Genomic DNA, 19,801 nt, shown 5'->3' with positions numbered 1-19,801 from the left:
AGGTTGACCGTCCGGAACCACTGCCTTGCCTGGTCGAAGTCTGTTCAGCTCTGTACTCACCTGCTCCACCGAGGAGAGGGGAACAGGGCCCAGAACAGTCAGATCTGTTGAACCTGTTGATCAATTGGGGCCTCAGAGAAAAAGGACACCCTTTCCACATTAATATTCACTGTGGGTGAAAGCTAAGTTCATCATGTCCACATGTTTTGCAGACCTGAAAAGGAATGATATATGAATATCATTCATATCTATCACATGATGATTGTCCAATGTAACCCAAGTATGCAGCCTCCCCCAGACCCAGTGTCTTATCAGTCTGACTCCATATCTTAAGAATGTTTGTATCGTTCGTTAGATAATTTCCTATGAAAATACTGAAGGATTTGGATTAAGTTGTCTTGCTTCTATTTACAATGTTTTTTTTCATCATTGTAAGGTGTTTGATGAGCTTTGTTTATGGACTTGAATGTTCCCTTTTATTGTGGCCATTTCAAAGTTGACGCTTTAACTCACTTGGCAAAGGGATTGCTTTAATCTGTGAGTGTGTGTTTGTGTGTGCAAGCGTGCATATGTGTGAGCCAGATGGATGTTACCCTACAATGAGCCGGCCTGTACCTTTTGTGACGCATGCAGTTTCCTTATCTTGTATGTACGCTTCACTTTGAGCTTGATGGGGATATGACTTGTATTTGATGTATCAACAGTCATAAAATCAAAATGCAGTCATGGTGATGCATTATTGGATGCAAATTAAGCGGGGCTGAAAATAGTTGAGTCGTGATAGTGCTTCAGTGGTGAAGGAGGGCCATGAAAAAGTCAAATCACCAGGACCATGGTACTTTGATGACTCCTTGACTGCACCTGCCTGAGAAAACACCATAGTATCCAGTTTAGAAGGTCATCCCACCAGAGAAACATGACGCATAATAGACCATCAATGTGCAACAGAAGAGAAGGCACCACCATAGCATGTTCAACAGTAGTATATTTATTTTCTAATAATTGTATTTTATGTTCATGATTGTATTGGTCCCTAAACATACAAACTTCACATTCACATTTCAAACCCTTTCAAATTGTGAACATTGTGATTACTACTGTTCCTTGCCTGCATTTTGTTAACATTTTTTGTTAATATTTTAACATTTTGTGTTGAGAATTTTGAGATCCCCAAACAGACAAACATACACAGTTGACAAGTGCGTTGGCTTGTATGTACAAATGCGCACACAGCATTTTTTCCCTTACACCTTTAAATTATTATTAAATCCCTCTGTGCACAACCTCTGTTTAATTGATCTCACCATGGAGACCTCTGAGTGGGAGCCAATCAGAGGTGGTCTACGCTTGCGTCAGAGCCTGGCTCAGAACACAGGGAAGGGAGCCGGAGATGAAGATAAATAAGCCAGACCTGTCGACAACAACACTAATTAAACAGCCCCGCCTCTCCATGCACCCATTCCATCCGCACACAATTACTTAGAAAGAAAATGAAATCACAAAAAATCATTAATTTTTCTATACATTGCACCGTTAAACAGGAAAAATATTTTTGCCAAACCCTTTGACAAAATCTGTCTTTTGTATGTTCGGTTAAAGCAGTTGAGCATTTGACAGACCAGGAATATGCTTTCCGAAACAGTCTCAAGGCTAACCATTAGAATACAGGTGGTATTCCAAGAGAAATAACAAAAAAAACAAAAATCTATGAATAACGCCTTAAGTAAGTTAAGTGAATACTTTAATAATTTCTATTGACTGCAAACTACCACTTTAGCAATAGCTAAAGATATCATGCCTCAGCTATGCATAGTAACACAGTCTAGACTTTCCTATCGTAACCCAAACGTCATCATAAGCGAGGTCCAAAAACAATCAACCATTTATCAAAAGCTGAGGAGCTTCCTTTTCCAAGGTTACACTTGATTCAGTGATCTCAGCCTGATTAGTGCATGGTTGGGAGTGCTTTATTAAAACAGAGCATTGATCCAATTTGATATAAATTGAGAAACAGCACATATACTTACTCTTACTCTTTATAAACATGTTCTTCGTGGTTGCCTGACAATCAAAAGGTCAACATTTCAAGTCCACAAAGTTTCATTTTCTTGCTCAGACTTAGTTAAATTGGCACTCATTGCACTTCAATATAATGCAATAAACCACATTTCTTATAATATTCTACCCTCGCTCTGGTTTACCAAACCCAAAATAGCAGATTATTTTTCAGTGTACTGACTGGCCTACAGGGGGCAAATCTGCTGGCCTTTTTCTATAATACATGGGAGAATTGTCTCCCTCTCTCTCTCTATAAATACAATAACGGCAGTTAACACTTAACTGTTATAAAATGCCAGCCATCTGATATAAAGGGATTATACAGTAACATATTCTTTGTTTGTATTTAATACAAAGCAAATACAAGCTTTTTTCCGTTTATGGCTCTTGCTATCATCCCGTAAATGTGCAAGAAATTATTTAGGCCGATGAAGTACATCATCATATAAAAAAATCAGTGTTAAACTTATACAATACTTATTCGTCATCTCAGAAAAAGAATGAACAAAACACTTTTTTGCATTTTTTTTTTCTCAACTGTGGGTCAAACCCCCAAGCCAGTCCAGAATTCCCCACACAACACAAATTCATAATCCTCACTTGCATTTCTGCACTTTGCTTTCCAGCACTCGCCTGACTTTGACGACCATACCTGCCGCTATCAACACGCACGCCGCCACTGTGACCAGGTACAAGCCCACGACGAGGCCCGCCTCGCCGTCGCCATGGAGACGCGAGTACAGCCTCCGGCGGCCCAGGTAGTCCTGGTGCGACGCCCGGATCTGGCTCAGGGTGCACAGGTTGAGCAGCACGTGGAAGATCTGGTGGCCCTGGCCGACGATGTCGCAGCGGCCCGGGAACCAGCGCTGGGGCAGCGGGTACGTAAAGAAGAAGGCGCTGGCCAGGAAGAGCACCACCTGGCCCAGGTGGAAGCACAGCGCCGCCTGGTCGTCGTCGTCCTCCTCCGACCACCGCAGCAGCCGCTGGAACACGGGACTCGTGTCCCAGGCGTAGGCCAGCGCCGAGGGGGTCACCTGGCCCACCCGCCGCACCCAAGTGGGCCGGCTGTAGCTGCAGAACTTGCCGTAGCAGCAGCCCAGGCAGGAGAGGCAGGAGAGGAGCACGGCGGCGGGCATGAACACGCCGGCCACGCGGGCGTGCCAGCTCTCCTCCACGGCGTAGTAGAAGTGCACCGCCGCGCTGCCGTACTGGTACTGCGCCACGCCGATGTAGTCCATGAAGTAAAAGAGGTAGTGGCACAGCTCTGACTTGGCGCCCAGGAGGTGGGCCATGGCGCTGCAGCCACTGTAGCCCATGGCCGACACGGCCAGCACCAGCAGGGGCCAGGCGTGGGGGTCCCCCATGAAGTCCACTGTCTCAGCCAGGCGACACAGGGTGAGCAGGAAGACCAGGAAGCCCAGCAGGTGGGTCCAGGTGTTGACCGTCTCGTTGTGGCGCTGGAAGAGCGACAGCAGGTAGTAGCTCCAGGTCTGGTCCAGGGGCCGGTAGCCGGAGTGGACGTGGGCCTCGCGGAAGTTCTGGGGCACCTCAGTGTCCCGGAGGGTGGCCGGCATGGAGGGGGCCGCCTGGGTCAGCAGGAGGGGCATCTGCCTGAGCTGTTGCAGGTTGATGAACAGCCGACCAATTCTATCCATGGCGATTGTTGCCATGGTGGTGCTGGTGGTGGAGGTCGTTACCGTGTTGTGGGTTCTGGGTTCAGATGGGTGTTGAGTGAAATATAATTTCAGATAAAAGATCTAAAATTATATTCATATCTATCTAAAATTATATTAATATCTGTGGTAAAATGCTCACTTTTCGCCCAAAAAGGATTTTCCGATCCCTGAAACGATGTTACTTAGTTTATCTGTTAAATCTGTTAAAATGCATTATTTATTTATTTTTTTTATTAAAAATCATCTGACCATTTAAAATCTGTTTGTTACGCACTGTCCAATGGGATCGCTAAGCAACCCAGTAGGCCTAACGTTGTTTCATACCTAAAGCGCTTATCAACAAATATGAATTAGACAAACGGATCTGTTAATGTGTAACGTTAGGTTACAGCAAGAGGGCGTAGGCTATGTCAAAATTTAATTTTATAATTTTCCTCATTCCTGCTGAACTGATCGGTGTTTCCAGGTAAGTCACACCAAGTTGCTTAATACGCTACCATCAAAAAAATATTCATCAAAGTCATAAAGTCATAATTTTTACAAATTCAATAAAAAAAAACAATAACTTTATGAGTGTCTGCTAGTTTTGAAGACGTGCTGAACTACTGCTAAACTCAGGTCAGCTGCCCGTCCGTTGAGGGGAGTGGGTAATAAAGTTTTCACGCTGCTTTGGAGTTACAGAGAAGGTATGCGCTCTTACTTACAGACGACAGCACCACAAATCAGATCCACGACACCGCCGCGCCTTCCTCCAGCCGCCTCGTCTGGTTCCCGTCTCGAATCAAACACGTCCCACTGCGCCCACGGCGTGGAGAAAACACCCACGAGGTGGAGATTCATCCACGGGGTGGTGAAACACCGACGGGGTGGAGAAACACCAAACAGGGTGGCTCCTCTACTGCAAGGTGTCCAGTGACAGGAAAAAGGCGGGCCCGTTTTCCGTGCAAAGTGCCAGATTACAAGGTCATCAGTCCTCGTATCAGGCGATGACAGACGATCAACGATCAACTCATGTTGTGTTTGGAACGCTTTGGTGACGCTAGTATCGTTTAGTGTCTGGGCTTGAGTTTTATGGAGTACACGTTTCATCAGGAGGGAAAAGCGTTACGAAAGACGGAGACGTGTTGGTTTTACCAAACCTCCCCGTCTGTTAGGTCTAGTGCCCTGGAGAAAGAAACGTTTTGACTTAAGAGCTTCACATTTACAACATCTAAATGTAAAAAAAAAAACAGTTTAAGTTGAACCTGTGTGTGAGAAGTTTGGATATGCAACTTCGGACGGATAAGGAACTATTTCCAAGAAGTGCAAATCTTAACACAGAGTAACAAGTTCATCGCCCTTCAAAATAGAGCATGATCTGAATTTGAATATAATTTAAATGAAATGCCCGCACCACTAAACTTGAACAGAGGTATTCAAATGTTGATTGTGTAACGGATGAACATTTGGATGAACAATGAGTCATGTCCGTATGGTCGGAATGTCCGAATCAATTGGATAATGAGAAGGCATGCTGCCAGAATGATACAAGTGGTTAGGATGACAGGATTGGTGGTTAATTGAAACAAAACAGATTTGTTCACTCCTTTGTTACCTGTTACGTAATCATAATTGGCCAACAGCGAGCCCCCCCCCCCTCCCCGACCCCCAGCTCCACTGAATGGAGTCCTTCTATGCGGTTGGAAAACCGGATTTGTGAATTAATTGTAAAGTATTCCAACCATAAGAAACCTCACCCGAAGCACCAACGTTTTTCATTTGGTAGGCTATTTCAAAGATCACCTTAAGCATGTCCTTGTATTTTATATATATATATATATATATACCTACCTACATACCTACCTACCTACATACCTACATAGTGTAGGCCTAGTGTATATATATATATATATATATATATATATACACTAGGCCTACACTATGTAGGTATGTACAATTTTACATGTAGGCCTATACTTATACTATGTCTTTTTCATACATTAATCACAACTCACGACATTGTAAAATGGTACATATTTCAATTAACATTTGGAAAAAAAAGAAACCCAAACCAGATTATCAATGCTAGTAACCTGTTTGTGAGTTGAGCATGGATTTTCTCTTTACATCCAAATATTTGGTGATGAAGTTTGACAGGCTGGCCAGGGAATCAAACTCCAAGGGGAAAGATTCTGGGTTTTGGCCCTCTACGGCTCCTTAATGATCCGTCAGTAAATTGAATGGATCAAGCTCTCTTAAATGAGTAAAGTCATAGTCCTAATTTCAAACACAGATGAGTTCATATTTGAGGAAAGTCTAAGTCACTCAAGACGTTAGGTTAAACAGGAGACCTGCTTGGCTACTTTGCTAGGAACTAGACATTCCGGTGAGCTCATATTTGTAATGGCTAGTATTTTTCGGTTTGTTTGTATGTGGTTTTGTGTGTGTGTGTGTGTGTGTGTGTGTGTGTGTGTGTGCGTGTGTCAGCACTGCAAAAAGCTTTTTGACGTGTGTGGACACATTTGTTTGCATATTTTAAAAGACTGTGTACATGGATGTGGGAAATGAGTCAGAAAGGGGTTGAAAAGCTCTTACTTCTCTCATGGAGTTCAACCAAACAGCATTCAATCACTGGAGGAGTATGACAAACATGTTTATGTCTGTAGACCTTCTGACACAGTTCCAGTCTGGCAGAGCCTCACAGGCCAACATCTGGATGAAGTTCGACTGTCAGCCCTCATCCCTATCCGCTATGTTTTTTCCAAACTTTCTAAAGCCAAAAAAAGCTAGAATTTCTGTGATCGTTATTGCAAGAGTATTTAAGGAAACCGATTTTCTGTGCTGTATTACAAGTTGAATAAGTGAATGAGTCTCGTGGAACCATTTACTGACATTTTATATGCCTTTTGAATTTGTGTTTTCATTTCCTGAAATGTAAAGGTTGATCATTTTGGATATAAAAAGAACAAAAAATTGCCTTGTGTGCATTCAGGGGTTCAGAATATATAAATTGGCTATGATTTGAATAACGATAATAATGCATCTATTTTTTATTCTTGTTTCAAAATTCAAATCTAACATGACATATTTTAAAATAAGCAACTACTCATTTACCGATGCATGTACCATATGTGCAAATACATCTTCTGATTATAACAATCCTTCTGGGTGTCCTGTATTTGCACATGCAAATCTTAAATGAATGTAAAAGTTTGTCCTTTTTTTCAATTTGGAACCTGAATGCGCTAAGTATCCATACTGGAGTGCTTTAGAGGAGGGGAAACAGAACAAGCGAGAATGTATTTTGTAATAAATTAATTACAATCACAACAGCTATTCTGTAGCTTGGTATTAAGGGTGAAAGGTTAACTCGCTCATATTCAGTTTGATGTGAGCGAGTGGTTTACTTAACAAACATTAGTGGATTTTGTACAGCCAAGTTCAATAATACATTTTTAATCAAAACATGCCCTTTGATTAGAAATAATGTTATGACTTATGACGTCTGACTCAAATCATACAACCTCATTGGTCATTACAATTTACCATAAATGGCACCCAAGCTTTTCAATGATTCATTGATAATACGTCGGAAAAGTTCACATCTTTACACATTTCCACTTTTTTATACAACCTGCCTCAGGGTTCACAAACGCTTCACTGTCGTTGAGTCCGCTATAAACAACTTCTTGTCATTTTTTATCATTGCTAGTTTTCCATGCATCATTTCTTGTGTCCTTGTCAGCAAGGAAGAGCTGGACGGAGTTGCCCATAAATAACTTCCTCTTTCACAGATAACACGTTCACCTCCTTCCTGTCTATCCACCAACCTCCCAGTCCTTGAATGCCCTTATTTCTATTGCTATGGTTGGCCCTGTTGGTTTAAAATGCTGTTAGAACATATGACCTTCCCCTCATGGGTTCATTGTTATTCTCTCTTATCTTGTCTAATGTTATAATTGCCATGCCACCATGCCCAATTGGCTTCTAAACAAGGTTTGACAAAATACTATTAATGTTGTTGATACAGATGCCTATTTTATTTGACATGGATAGTCACAGTTTTATTGTCTACTGTAAATGTGTATTAGTATTATTTAATTTAATTTAATTTAATTGTCTGTGGTTCCGAATAATCGTATCTTCGAATAATAAGCATTGACTGTGAATTTAATGTATTTTTCAAACATATTTACTTAAATATCAGTATTGAGGGAAAAAAAGTAAGAATTATTGCGTCCGGATTTATAATTGTATAAAGGACAACATTTTACCGCCACCAGTATTGATTTAGTCCATAATCATATTTTGTAACCTTATTGTATGTCCACTAAGTGGCGCCGTTTCTTTTAGTAAAACACAACGTAAAACCCAAAATAAAATGGCAAGCTTTTCATTACAGAAGAGCAGAAAAGCGTCTCTTTCTAATACCTTGTTAGCCCAGTCAGGAGTCATTCAATTATGTTATATCAATAATTAATTGTATTGATAGATGGCAAAACAAACATTAAAATATGGATATGCACGTGTTTGAATGAATGTTTGCTGTCCCCAGAGGTCACCCAAAGCAACAAAGCTGACTAAAGGAGATCAGGAGAGTTCAAGTTCCAAAGGTCGGAAACCTTACTCTTTCAGTGGACACAAAATCATTACCACGAACAAATTACACTGAACTGAATCGTGAAAAATTGATTTTAGGAGTGTGGTTGAATTAGATTGAATTGTTTGTTGCCATCATCATTTGTGTCAGGAGGGTTCAGTGGAACTTAATGATAGGCCTACTCCTCCTGGGACCAATCAACCACCTAATTTAAAAGGACAAAAACAATTATTATATAATCAATGATAAGGTGTAATGATGAAAATGTAACATGCGGATGCACTTTATTATAACAAAATTGCTATAGTACTGTACTGTACTACTTGTTCTCTGGAGAATATGAGACCAAAACCATTTAAAAATCAAGAGGTTTCTTGAGCTGTATAAAAAATAGACCATTTCCCTACATCTCGCTACCATATAGCCTGGTAACCACATAGTTAAGGGAAGCCAACTTGAAACGGCTAGCACTGTGACATTTCACATTTCACATTTCAGACCTGTGACTGGAGGAGGGGGGGGGGGGGGGTGGGTGGGGGCTGCATGGAGTCCAGCTCCCTGAAGAAGCACATCTCCCCCCTAATTGGGGTTGTACGGGCCGGGCCAGATATTGAAGTGACATTCTGCAGGAGGATTCCCTCAGCTCTGCTATGATGAGCCTGCGGTGCCTTAGTTTATCAACGTCTCGTCTGCCTGCTTTTGCTGAGTCGTTTGTTTTTGCCCTTCACACAATATATCACCTGTCACATCTAATGGGCGCCCGCTAGAGTACACAGAGACCCGGCGGATCCCCTGGGTGGATCGCCGGTTTCCAATTCTTCCATTGCTTTCGATTGCCGCAACCTTACAGTATGGCTGCACCGCGCTCACAGTCACAGGCTCTTGTGTTTGTGTGAGCCTGTGACTTGGTGGCTCTCGTCGTTTTGTTGTGGTGATTGTGGAAATAAAGAGTAAGCTAGCGATTTTAGTATAGACAAGAAATATAGCCTACACCTTATAGGCTCATTCACAGAAAGTATTTGCCAGCGTTAAGCGGTTGCGGTCCTCGATTATTCCCAGGAGGTTTTTAAAATCCTGTGGAATAAACTTGTTTCTATACATTATTTGATGGACTACTGGAATTACATTGAAATAGATTACAAACCCTAAGCTTCAACTTCTCTCTGTTGCACATGTCTGTCTAGGCTCTGGCCTTCTCTGAACGGGGGCGGTGTTTCTGGTTGGGCCCACACAATAAGTGCTGTGTAGGCAATGATGAAATTTCACATGTGGGTAAATAAACCCAGGCTGGGGGGTGATCCCACTCTATGGGTCTCTGTTTTTTTTTACTCACATGATAAAGTTAATCAATGCCCACACAATAAATGCTGTGTGGGCATTGATTCAATCTAACGTTTGGGTAAATACAACAGAGAGACCCGTAGAGTAGGATTACCTACAAGCTTGGAATATGAAGACTCAAAGAGAAATCTATAAATTCCATCAAATAACAGCTTTCATCTAGTAATGTCTTACTCTATGTCTTTGTTAAAGCGCTGGGGGCAGGCCTCCGGAGTGCTTTATTTTATTGCAACATTATGTTGTTCATAACATCCAGTAGGTGGAGCTATGTATGATTAAAGCGCTGATAATCAGGATCTGGATATCTTGAAAAGCCTGTAACTGGATCAGACAAAGTGATTAGATTCTGCATTTTATTTGAAATACTCGGACACGATCTGCCTGGGCTCTCTGACCTGGATCACAAAATATGGGATTTTCAAATCAGATGAGAAAAGGCTATTCACTCACATGGCCAAGATAGTTACATAGGATTGAAAGTGCATAAAATAGTTTGGAATAATTGTATAATAAATAATACAAAATCAAAAATGATGATTGACACACACACACACACACACACACACACACACACACACACACACACACACACACACACACACACACACACACACACACATATGAAGCAGGAATATTTTCTCATTGAAGAAGTGCTATGGTTGAAAAGAACCCGAACACATAATGTAAACCGGTTGTCCTTTCCATCTTCGGGTGAAAAGGGTACGGCGTGGCTCGCTCCCTAAAAAGGAGGGTCATGACGTAGCAACACCGGAAGCAACCGCTGGCGGTCCAAAGAAGGACTGGCTGCCAGGAAGTAGGGCGAATGAAGTTCATTTTTTTTCCCCCAAAGCGGTGTGATGGCGGATGTGAGTGACACCATAGACACCATGAAGAACTATCGCATAGCCTTCGAGAAGGTTAACCCCGACCTCAGCCGCTACCCCTTCTGCATCGTGTGGACGCCCATTCCCGTGCTATCGTGAGTGTGTATCGCAGCATGCACATGTGTGTGTGTGTACTTTTAGACAAACTTAAAACAGAGGGCATCACAGCCCGAGCTAGCTAAACTGGTTCCCATGCTACACATAATTGTGTATGTTTGGGCATTCCTCGTGTAGAGCGATAACACAACCCGGAAACAGCGAATGTGTAAACGTGACTTATGAATGTATGTGGTCGCTGTTTTGTTTCTGTCAGTCGATGTCAGGTCAGGTCAGACAACGTCACTCGTTTTGTACGATACCAAAATTAGTGCACTGTAGTAAACGCAGACTGGTTCAAGCTCTCACAGTGTTTCTCAACCTAGTGTTCACAACCTAGGTTTGGCTAGATTACACTGTCTATACACCTTTCAACGGGTCTCGTCGTTGTAGTATGTGCTTGTTCGATGTTCACAACCAGTACTGGACTCCGTTGGCATCATCTGACCCATACAGTCACTCGTTTGTCAGAAGCGAGCCAGTGTGATCCTCTCGACCATTAGGTCAGATTATTATTACGGTGACGTCACTGGCGTTTTAAAAGTAGTCCACAGGGCAAAACGTGCAACGTGTGTGTGTGTGTGTGTTTGTACTAGTCTGTGGTTTAATACTGTGTGTTTCGTGTTGTTGTTTTTTCTTTCTTTCAGATGGCTTCTTCCCTTTATTGGACACATGGGAATCTGCACCTCCTCCGGTGTGATCCGAGACTTTGCTGGACCCTATTTTGTCTCGGTGAGTAATCGCTAGTAGGTTAAGCTACTGTTCTCATGTCCAGGAGTGTATGGTGTAGCCCTGTCAAACCCACTGTTATTGATTATTCAACATTTAATTTAAGTATAAGAGGATTATTTTGGTGTGATGGCTGTATCTACCATGTAATAACTTATCTATCCATTTTTTTCGGCTTTTTATAGTTAGCTGTCAAATACAACAAATATATAAAAGGTTTTATTTTACCTTTGCAGGAAGACAACATGGCCTTCGGGAGACCAACAAAGTAAGTTGATAAAATAATGTATTTCATTTTAATTCAACTATTCCACATATGCCGGTTCATAGGCATTTTCCTGTAATCAGACCTGTGTATGCGTATTGTGTTTCTTTGAAAACATCAAATGATTTCACCTTGGAAATGACACAACACAAAAGGAAACGAGACAGTATGGACTCTTCTTTCACTGCCTCATCCTGCACAGATACTGGATGCTTGACGTTAGCAAGGTTCACGCCGGCGGCTCCAATGCATGGGACACGGCCGTCAGCGACGCTTCAGAGGAGTACAAGCACCGCATGGTAAATCACAGCTCCACCAACGCACAACCCCTTACCAGGCCTGCAATTCAGTATTTATTTTATGATCTATTAATTCATATGGTAAATGGACTGCATTTACATAGCGCACACATTCACACACCGACGTTGGAGTCAACCATGCAAGGCGAAAGCCAGCTTGTCGAGAACAGTTAGGGTTAGGTGCCTTGCGCAAGGACACCTCGAAACTCGGCTAGGAGGAGCGGGGAATCAAACTAGCAACCTTGCAGTTACCAGCCAACCCGCTCCATCTTCTGAGCTACTGCTGGCCCTAATTCATCTATGATTATGATTAATATTTGGGCTTTACGTGGTGTATAAAATCACAAGTTACCAGGCCCTGAAGTTATGAAGTAAAAATTCAGATATGTGTATTTATTTTTTTCTCGACCAGCACAACCTCTGCTGCGACAACTGTCACTCGCACGTCGCCATGGCGCTGAATCTGATGCGTTACGAGAACAGCACCTCGTGGAACATGGTCAACCTCTGTCTACTGGCGTTCATCCACGGCAAGCACGTCAGGTGAGGCCATCTGAGGATACTATATGGGTTTTTGTAGACTTGTTATGGGCTGGAGCCCAGGACATGTTCTGGTTCTGGATGGTGTTGACCTCTATTGAGCGGGTCGATGCCAGAGAAGGACATGTTTCAATCTTTGTCTTGAAACCCAATCAAAGGGGCGTTCTCGCTTCTGGGATGTATATTGATCTTTGAGGAATTTGATTTGCATTGGCAAATCTCTGAGAAAGTAGCACTCTGAGAAAGCCACCACCCCCCATCCAATCCCCAACAGTGTAATCAAAATTATACATGGTTGGAATATAATTCAAGCGTGCAGGCATGCAAGTCTCTTGGTCACAATCACAAAAACCTGTGCATTTTTAGAGCAAACAAAAGGCACATTTGCATTTCTTTCCTTTGCTGCCTTTTATCTGAGTGTCTGGTTTCTAAGTATTTACATACGCCCAAGCACTGATGATCCCCTGTCTTTATTTATTTCTGTCTGTCTGATGTCCATTCCACGTGCTTCTCCGATGACATCACTTCCTGCTGCTTCCACCACTCAGCTGTGTCGGCTTCCTGAAGACCTGGCTGCCTAACCTGATGCTGGTGGGCGTCATTCTCACTGCGGTCCTGGCCCTTAACCTTCGGTGACCTGGGGTCACTGGAGGACTATTGGGGAGGGGGCACCGGGTCGCAACCTCACCACATCCCCCCTTCAATGCCCTGGAGTCCGAATTACCTTCTTGGCCACGGAAGGTGTCTTTTTGTTTTTTTGTTGTTCTTTTGTGTTCAGTAGCGTTCCAGACACTGCTCAATATCCCCCGGTTGTTCTTTTGTAACGAACACACGAGATGATGAGGTACCGCAAATCCGTGCTTCCGTGAATGGCGTTTTTATATATTTTTGAGGACTAAAACAGCAGAAGAGATGGAACCCTGCTCTCTGTACGACATATGCCTTACTAGGAATTAACAACGTTGGCAACATGCTTGATTTGATGCAGTGCCCACACGGCAACTGTTAGAGTGTGTCATTGTTATTGTTTTTTGGGGGTGTTTTGTAGCATTGGATCCTTGATACTAACACTATTTACTATGAAATACCGAAAAAGGCCTGCATCTTCTAAAACAAGAATAATTGTTTCTATAGAATCTATATTGTCAATATTGTGTATTTTTAGATGTCATTTACAACGCTATAACTTTCATAGGTTTACAATATCGATATCCTAACGAGTGTATATCTGACCAACTGCAAAATAATCTGAGCAACCTCGACTACTCTTGACGACCATAACCTGTAGCTGTAAATGAATGTATGAATGAATGAATGCTTTTGTATTATATCGTGCCAAATGTTTATACACGCATTATACACCCAACCTGAATAGTGTCCTTAAAGGGGTGAGCATATCTGCTTATTAATGAAGCAGGTCATTTGTGTTTTGCTAAATGGGTATTGGGGAAGACGTGTCCCCTTTATAGACCTGATTTAAAATAATGGATAATTTGTCATTTGATATAGCATAGATGCTTTTGCCTTTCTTTAAATCTTTACATTAAATACGGTGTACAAATATTGCCCAGGAAAAGTTTTTTTGTTTATTTTCTGAAGAGATCTGGTAGCATTCACTTTAGCACTTTTTCTTTTGTTATTTGTATGGACCTTGCAGCCTTTAATGTTTAAGGTGGGGTTGGGGAGGTATTTTTTTATTTTGTATTATTCTACAATAATCCCAAACGATGTTGGGCACTCAAAATCCGTTGCCATGGCTGTAGTGAGTGGATTCAAATCCCCTTATTGTTTGTAATCAAACAGGAGGAGGGTTGAGCCCTCTCTGTGGCCACGGGGCTCGCTAGAAACAGCAGGCAGCCAGGATCCTCAGGACTTTCTCACACACACACACACACACACACACACACACACACACACACACACACACACACACACACACACACTGAGTCTCTTTTGGCTACTGACGGCCAGGGCTCCTGCTGTTTTTGGTTTGTTGTTTTTTTCTTCTTCTTCTGCTCTCAGAGTCGCAGCACCATGGATCAGATTAGAAGGTCATTGTGAAATGTCTCTCCACCGTGCAACATTACGGCTTTGATCTACAGCCCGTTGTTCCATGATTTAACTCAAAGCAGGGTCGTATAGTCTCATGTTTAAAATGGCCTGTTTAGGAACAGCCTCATTCAGTTTTACCGAGCCCTTTAACAGGACAGACAGGGGGTTGATTCAAACATTTAACCAATGCTCACAACCTTTTGAGCAGCTGTAAATATTTCAACAAAATTAATAATACATGTTTCTTTCAAACTTTGTGTCCTAGAACCTGTTATACATAGTTTTGACTGAATCTACTTTTCCAAATCGCAGACACTGTTCTACTGTGTGCCTGCGTGTGCTTGCATGCCAGCATGTAATAATAGGAGTCACATTGGACCTATATGTATTTTTGCAGAGAAAAGGTTTCACGTGTATTTGGTGGCTTCACAAAATGAATTCCTTGTGAGTGAACTGCCTCCATTAGTTTCCAAACGTCATGAGTTGTAGTGTAGTTATTTTCACAGGTGTTTGGGTGGGAGCTGATTGTACTCCTGCTTTGTTTTGCTTGTTGCCAAGGTAAACTACTTGAAAAGTTGTGCTTTTTCTGTTTGCTTGTAACAATACCGTAAAACAAAGGCTGTATTGGGGGTAATTCAGTCATTGTTGCTGCAATGGTGAATCTTGACCCAAGAAGAAGAATCTGACCCAAGAATCTCTGCCCTGCTGCTATATTTTGTCAGCGTTAATGCATCACTGCTGTTTTTGCTTTTTTATTTTAAAATATCCTTTTTTTTTTTAATCAGTCAAATTTATTATGTTTTATAGGTAGATAGGGTGGACTCTATTTGTGTCTGTGGTATATAGTGGGAGGAAGAAACGCAGTTGGAGTCCCTCTGGGTATCCCTGGCAAGGCTGATACAGCCAGAGCCTTCGCTGTGTTAGTGCAGGAAAAGATGCTGGGGAGGCAGTAATCACTTCTTGGCAGATACTTTCAGAAGATACACAATGGGATTATTTAATTTTTTCAGAATTTCGTGATGTATTTCTTTTCTGCTGTCTATTAATAGCAGGGGTTTATGTGAGGTTCACAGCGTAATGTAGCAAAGGCAGTGTTTTATGCACCACCTAGATCGATGAGTATGTGTTTTTGGGTTTGTTTTATTCACCCACCCCTATCCCATGAGACACCATGACTTAACACGTGGGGAAAAACGTAAACAAAATAACCTCGCCCTGTGAAAGAATTTTGAATTTGTGACACCGACAAAGAAGTATGTGATATGTTATCAAAGTGCATGTGCAGGAATGCAATATGGTCCAGCCTTTTTTTGTTGTTGTGGACTTAAGACTGCTGCCTGCAGAGGTGCCTTGTATCTAAGAGCCTGGTCCTGGAATGTGGAGACCTGTGGTTCCACTCAATTCACTCCCTACAGACACAAAGGACAGGACGCTAGTTTACCAGCGGCCCTGTCCATGTATGTGACTATTTGTGAACACACTCTTGATTCTCTATGATCTCATTAATATGCTTTCTGTTTCACTGCAGAGTCTGTCGAACACTTATAATGGAGAGATGAAACCTAATTATGGGAGGAATGTATCGCGTAGCCTGCAAGTGAATCTGTGGCCTGTGAATGTATGACTCATAATAAAACCCTTATTGTCTATTAAAAATCGATTAAAGATGACTGCTATTGTATGAAACCTGTGTTCCTTTTATGCATTCACACCAGGGTGCTATAGCTTGATCATGGCAAATTTAGAGGTTTATTCATTTTGCCTCCCCCTGGCTGGAACTAATGCAAAAGCAATGTTTTTAGGCTATATTGGCAATGCTTGTCTACAACACCTCCTTCATGTTCGCATTTTATTCAATAGTCTTTAGTCGTCATCATAGTAACGGCATTTGGAAGTGAAGGATCAGAGCTCTCCCAGAACACCCAGACTCACCTGGTGGGATACAGCCAATATTAGACTCAGAAAGGGGTCCAGGAATTCCTTTATATCGTATTATACAGAAACCCATGAGTTTATTTATCTGCACGTTATAAATGAGGAAAGAGGGAAATATGACTGCGATGATCAGACTACGTCGGTAGCACTGAAGCATCCAACTGATGCTTTTTCATTTGTTCATCGACAGTGTGCGAGGGAGACGGGCGGAGATCCGGATGGGGCACGTGAAAGGCCCCTCCCCACAGATCGCACTCCGCGATGGTCCTTTAATTTCATTGTTCGAGAGAAGCGACGCCCCGCGTGCTACGGCGAGGATAAAAAAAACAAGAACAGCGAACAGCGAGACCCCCACTTTTTTCTCATGGAAATCAGACCCTCCCTCCCACTCACACGTGGGGCTTCACAAATGCAAAGTCGAACATTCACAGCCAGACGTAAAAAGTGCGGGGACAGGAGCAGGATGTCTCGGGCAAGCTGACCAGGCCAGCGCAAGTTTCGGTGTTTTTTAAATGTTGTGGTTTTCATTGATGACCACTCCTATCATTTATTGGCGTTGCATACCGTAGCCTTCTCTCCAAAATGCTGGAATTGGCACCGCGCATGGTTTTGTGTGCACTGGTGTGTTCCATTTACGCGCGCGCATCTTGTCCTCCCGGTTGCGAATGTTCCGAAGCGGCTCACACGGTCAAGTGTGTGTCCAAAGAGCTGCAGACCATCCCGAAGGGGATCCCTGGTTATACGAGGAATCTGTTTATCACAGGGAACAACATCAGTCGAATTGGTCCAACATGTTTCCAGGGACTGGATAACGTCACGAACTTGTCTCTGAGCAATAACAGGTAAAAACGCTTTTTCTCAGACAGTGTGTATGCCTGTTGTAATCCTATTATGTCTCTGAGGTCTCATAGAAAAATTCTAAATATACATTTAACATTTCTATCTCACAGGGCACTCTGCATATGTGTCCCATCTTTGTAATACAAAGTAGTAGTTATCTTCTCTCTCTCTATTTGGTTATCCTCTGTGGTTGAACACCAGAATCACCGAGGTGGAATCGAACACCTTCGCTGATCTGCGGAGCCTGCGCTACCTGGACCTGAGCAGCAACCAGCTGACCGCCGTCCACCCGGAGGGCTTCAGCATGCACAACCACACCCTGCGCGAGCTCAACCTCAGCCGGGCGCTCTACAACCACTCCGCCGTGACGGACCTGGCCGCCGCCCTGCGCCAGACCACCCTGGGCTCCCTGCAGGGGCTGGACCTGTCAGGCAACGGCCTCATCTTCCTGCCCCCGCGCACCTTCTCCCGGCTGGGCCAGCTGCGACGGCTGCAGCTCTCCAACAACTCCCTGGTGGCCGTCCACAACGCCACCTTCCGGGGCCTGGAGCGGCTGGAGGAGCTGGACCTCACCTTCAACGCCCTGAAGAGCGTGCCTGAGGAGGGCCTCCGGGAGCTGGACTCCCTGCCCGCCGCCAGCGGCCTCCTGCTGGGCGACAACCCCTTCGTCTGCACCTGCGACATCGAGCCGCTCGCCTTGTGGCTCAACCGCTCGCAGGGCCGCGTGCGGGACGCCGAGGCGCCCACCTGCGCTTTCCCGGCCGCCATGCGGAACGTGTCGCTGCTGGCCGCCGCCACGCTGCCCCTGGGGTGCCACCAGCGGGCGGCTGGGGCCGACCTGGCCCTGCAGACGTCCTACGTGTTCCTGGGCCTGGTGCTGGGCCTGGTGGGGCTGGTGTTCCTCTTCGTGCTCTACCTCAACCGCAAGGGCATCAAGAAGAGGGTGAACGAGGCACGCGACGCCTGCCGCGAGGTGTGGGAGGGCTACCACTACCGCTACGAGATCGACTCGGACCCCCGCCTCTCGCAGGTGTCGTCGAATGCGGACGCATGACGCCGACTTTGATCCCCCCCCCCGTTGTCATCTTCATCGACGACCTCGTTTCTCTTGACTACGAGGAAGGAGGGAGTGGGAGGGAGGGATTGAGGGGGGGGGGGGTGACTTTTTTTTTCTAACGAGGCATCCAGCCTCGACCGGGAATGTCAAATTGTATATATTTGTATATTATAAAGCTATTGCAAACGTTCGGTTGTGTTGACCTGTCGTCATGCTTTGTAGGGGGATGCATGTCTAGGCTTTGGTTGACCCCTCTTTGGTTGAACCCCCCGTCAAACTCATATGCTTGTTTCGTTTGAGACTTGCAGTCGCGGTTCGGTAGGTTGGTGCACGAATCGCTGACAACATCAAGGAGACTCTCTCGCTTTGTACAAATATGATTTGCTTTTAATTGGAGCCAAGTGCCTTTTGTTGGTTGGATGCCAAGATGCACACTCTGTTTTCAGATATTATTGGACTGTGCGTGATGAAATGGTTTGCATATAGAATAAGGAATGAGGAGCGAAGCAAAGCCAAGGAATAAAAAATGCATTGAGAGATGTTATTAGGGTCGATGTCTGAGCAACTGGGCCTTTTTTTTTTTAAAGTGAAACAGTATGTCCGGTATGTTCGGAGAGGGACGCACATTACATTTTAGTGCCCGGCCCGTCCCATTCATCTCCACCTGGGACACTTGAAGTGGCATCAGGCCTTTGGTCTGCCCCCCCTGCTGCCCAGGGCCGTCCCGCCGGAGCGCACATTACAGCATTCCTCCCTCCTCTTCCTCGCTCTCTCTTTCTGTCCCTCTCTCACCGTCTTGCTCTCTCTCTCTCTCGCTCTCTCTCTCTCTCTGTGTGTCTCTCTCTCTCTTTCCCTCTCTCACCATCTCTCTTTCGGAGTCTCTCCCGCTCTCTCTCTTTCTCTCTCCCGCTGCCTCTCTCTCTCTCTGTCCCTCTGTTTCTCTGTCCTTAACCGAAGTCACCAGCTCTTCAATGGACCCCCCCCCCCCCCCTTTTCTTCGGTCATGGAACTTTTCTTTGTTTCAAACTTCCTTCTCTCCCTCCTCATTGTCATCATGATGAGAACCAGTCGTGGTTCTCTGAATCTACTGAGAGAAATCTCTCACCCCCCCTCTCTCTCTCTCTCCCCCCCATCCCCCGCTCTCTCCCTGCCTGCTTTGAAGGGACGCCTGTGCTGTGCTCTCTACACATTTTTCTGTTTAGGACCCCCGCCCCCCTCGCTGATAAGATACAGATGAGTCCTGAACACCAGTTCATAACTTCCATGCAATGTCTTTTTCCTTCCTTCGGTGAAAAGCTAACGACAGGCTTTTTTTTCTCAAGCGCTGAAGAGAACATAAAGGTTGCTCCAAGATAAACCCATTCCACAAATAACCCTCATGCCGTATGAGAAGGGTTTGATGAGGACTGCTGGGTTGTTTTGTAGTCTTACTCATCACCTGTGGCTGGCC

At 44.1% G+C, this 19,801-nt stretch overlaps 3 protein-coding genes across 3 annotated transcripts; 2 read left to right on the top strand and 1 right to left on the bottom strand.

The window, feature by feature from the left end:
- Positions 1-967: 967 nt before the first annotated feature.
- paqr7a (progestin and adipoQ receptor family member VII, a) lies at positions 968-4,553 on the bottom strand. Its single transcript, XM_084484657.1, has 2 exons — positions 4,439-4,553; positions 968-3,768 (listed from the first exon to the last, which is right to left on the bottom strand). The coding sequence occupies exon 2, from the start codon at positions 3,726-3,728 to the stop codon at positions 2,655-2,657; it is 1,074 nt and encodes a 357-aa protein (XP_084340783.1). The 5' UTR covers positions 3,729-3,768; positions 4,439-4,553; the 3' UTR covers positions 968-2,654.
- Positions 4,554-10,484: 5,931 nt separating this feature from the next.
- tmem222b (transmembrane protein 222b) lies at positions 10,485-16,179 on the top strand. Its single transcript, XM_084484464.1, has 6 exons — positions 10,485-10,633; positions 11,282-11,366; positions 11,600-11,631; positions 11,831-11,927; positions 12,340-12,470; positions 13,016-16,179. Exons 1-6 carry the CDS (start codon positions 10,512-10,514, stop codon positions 13,101-13,103), a joined length of 555 nt encoding a protein of 184 aa, XP_084340590.1. The 5' UTR covers positions 10,485-10,511; the 3' UTR covers positions 13,104-16,179.
- Positions 16,180-17,036: 857 nt separating this feature from the next.
- On the top strand, positions 17,037-18,348 carry tpbg1b (trophoblast glycoprotein 1b; the record flags this gene model as incomplete). The annotated part of the gene is made up of 2 exons (XM_084484463.1): positions 17,037-17,296; positions 17,496-18,348. 2 exons carry the CDS (start codon positions 17,037-17,039, stop codon positions 18,346-18,348), a joined length of 1,113 nt encoding a protein of 370 aa, XP_084340589.1.
- Positions 18,349-19,801: the final 1,453 nt, after the last annotated feature.

This window comes from Micromesistius poutassou, assembly GCF_964030765.1.
Source record: "Micromesistius poutassou genome assembly, chromosome: 20".
NCBI lineage: Eukaryota > Metazoa > Chordata > Actinopteri > Gadiformes > Gadidae > Micromesistius > Micromesistius poutassou.
This window is presented reverse-complemented; position numbering and strand designations above follow the sequence as displayed.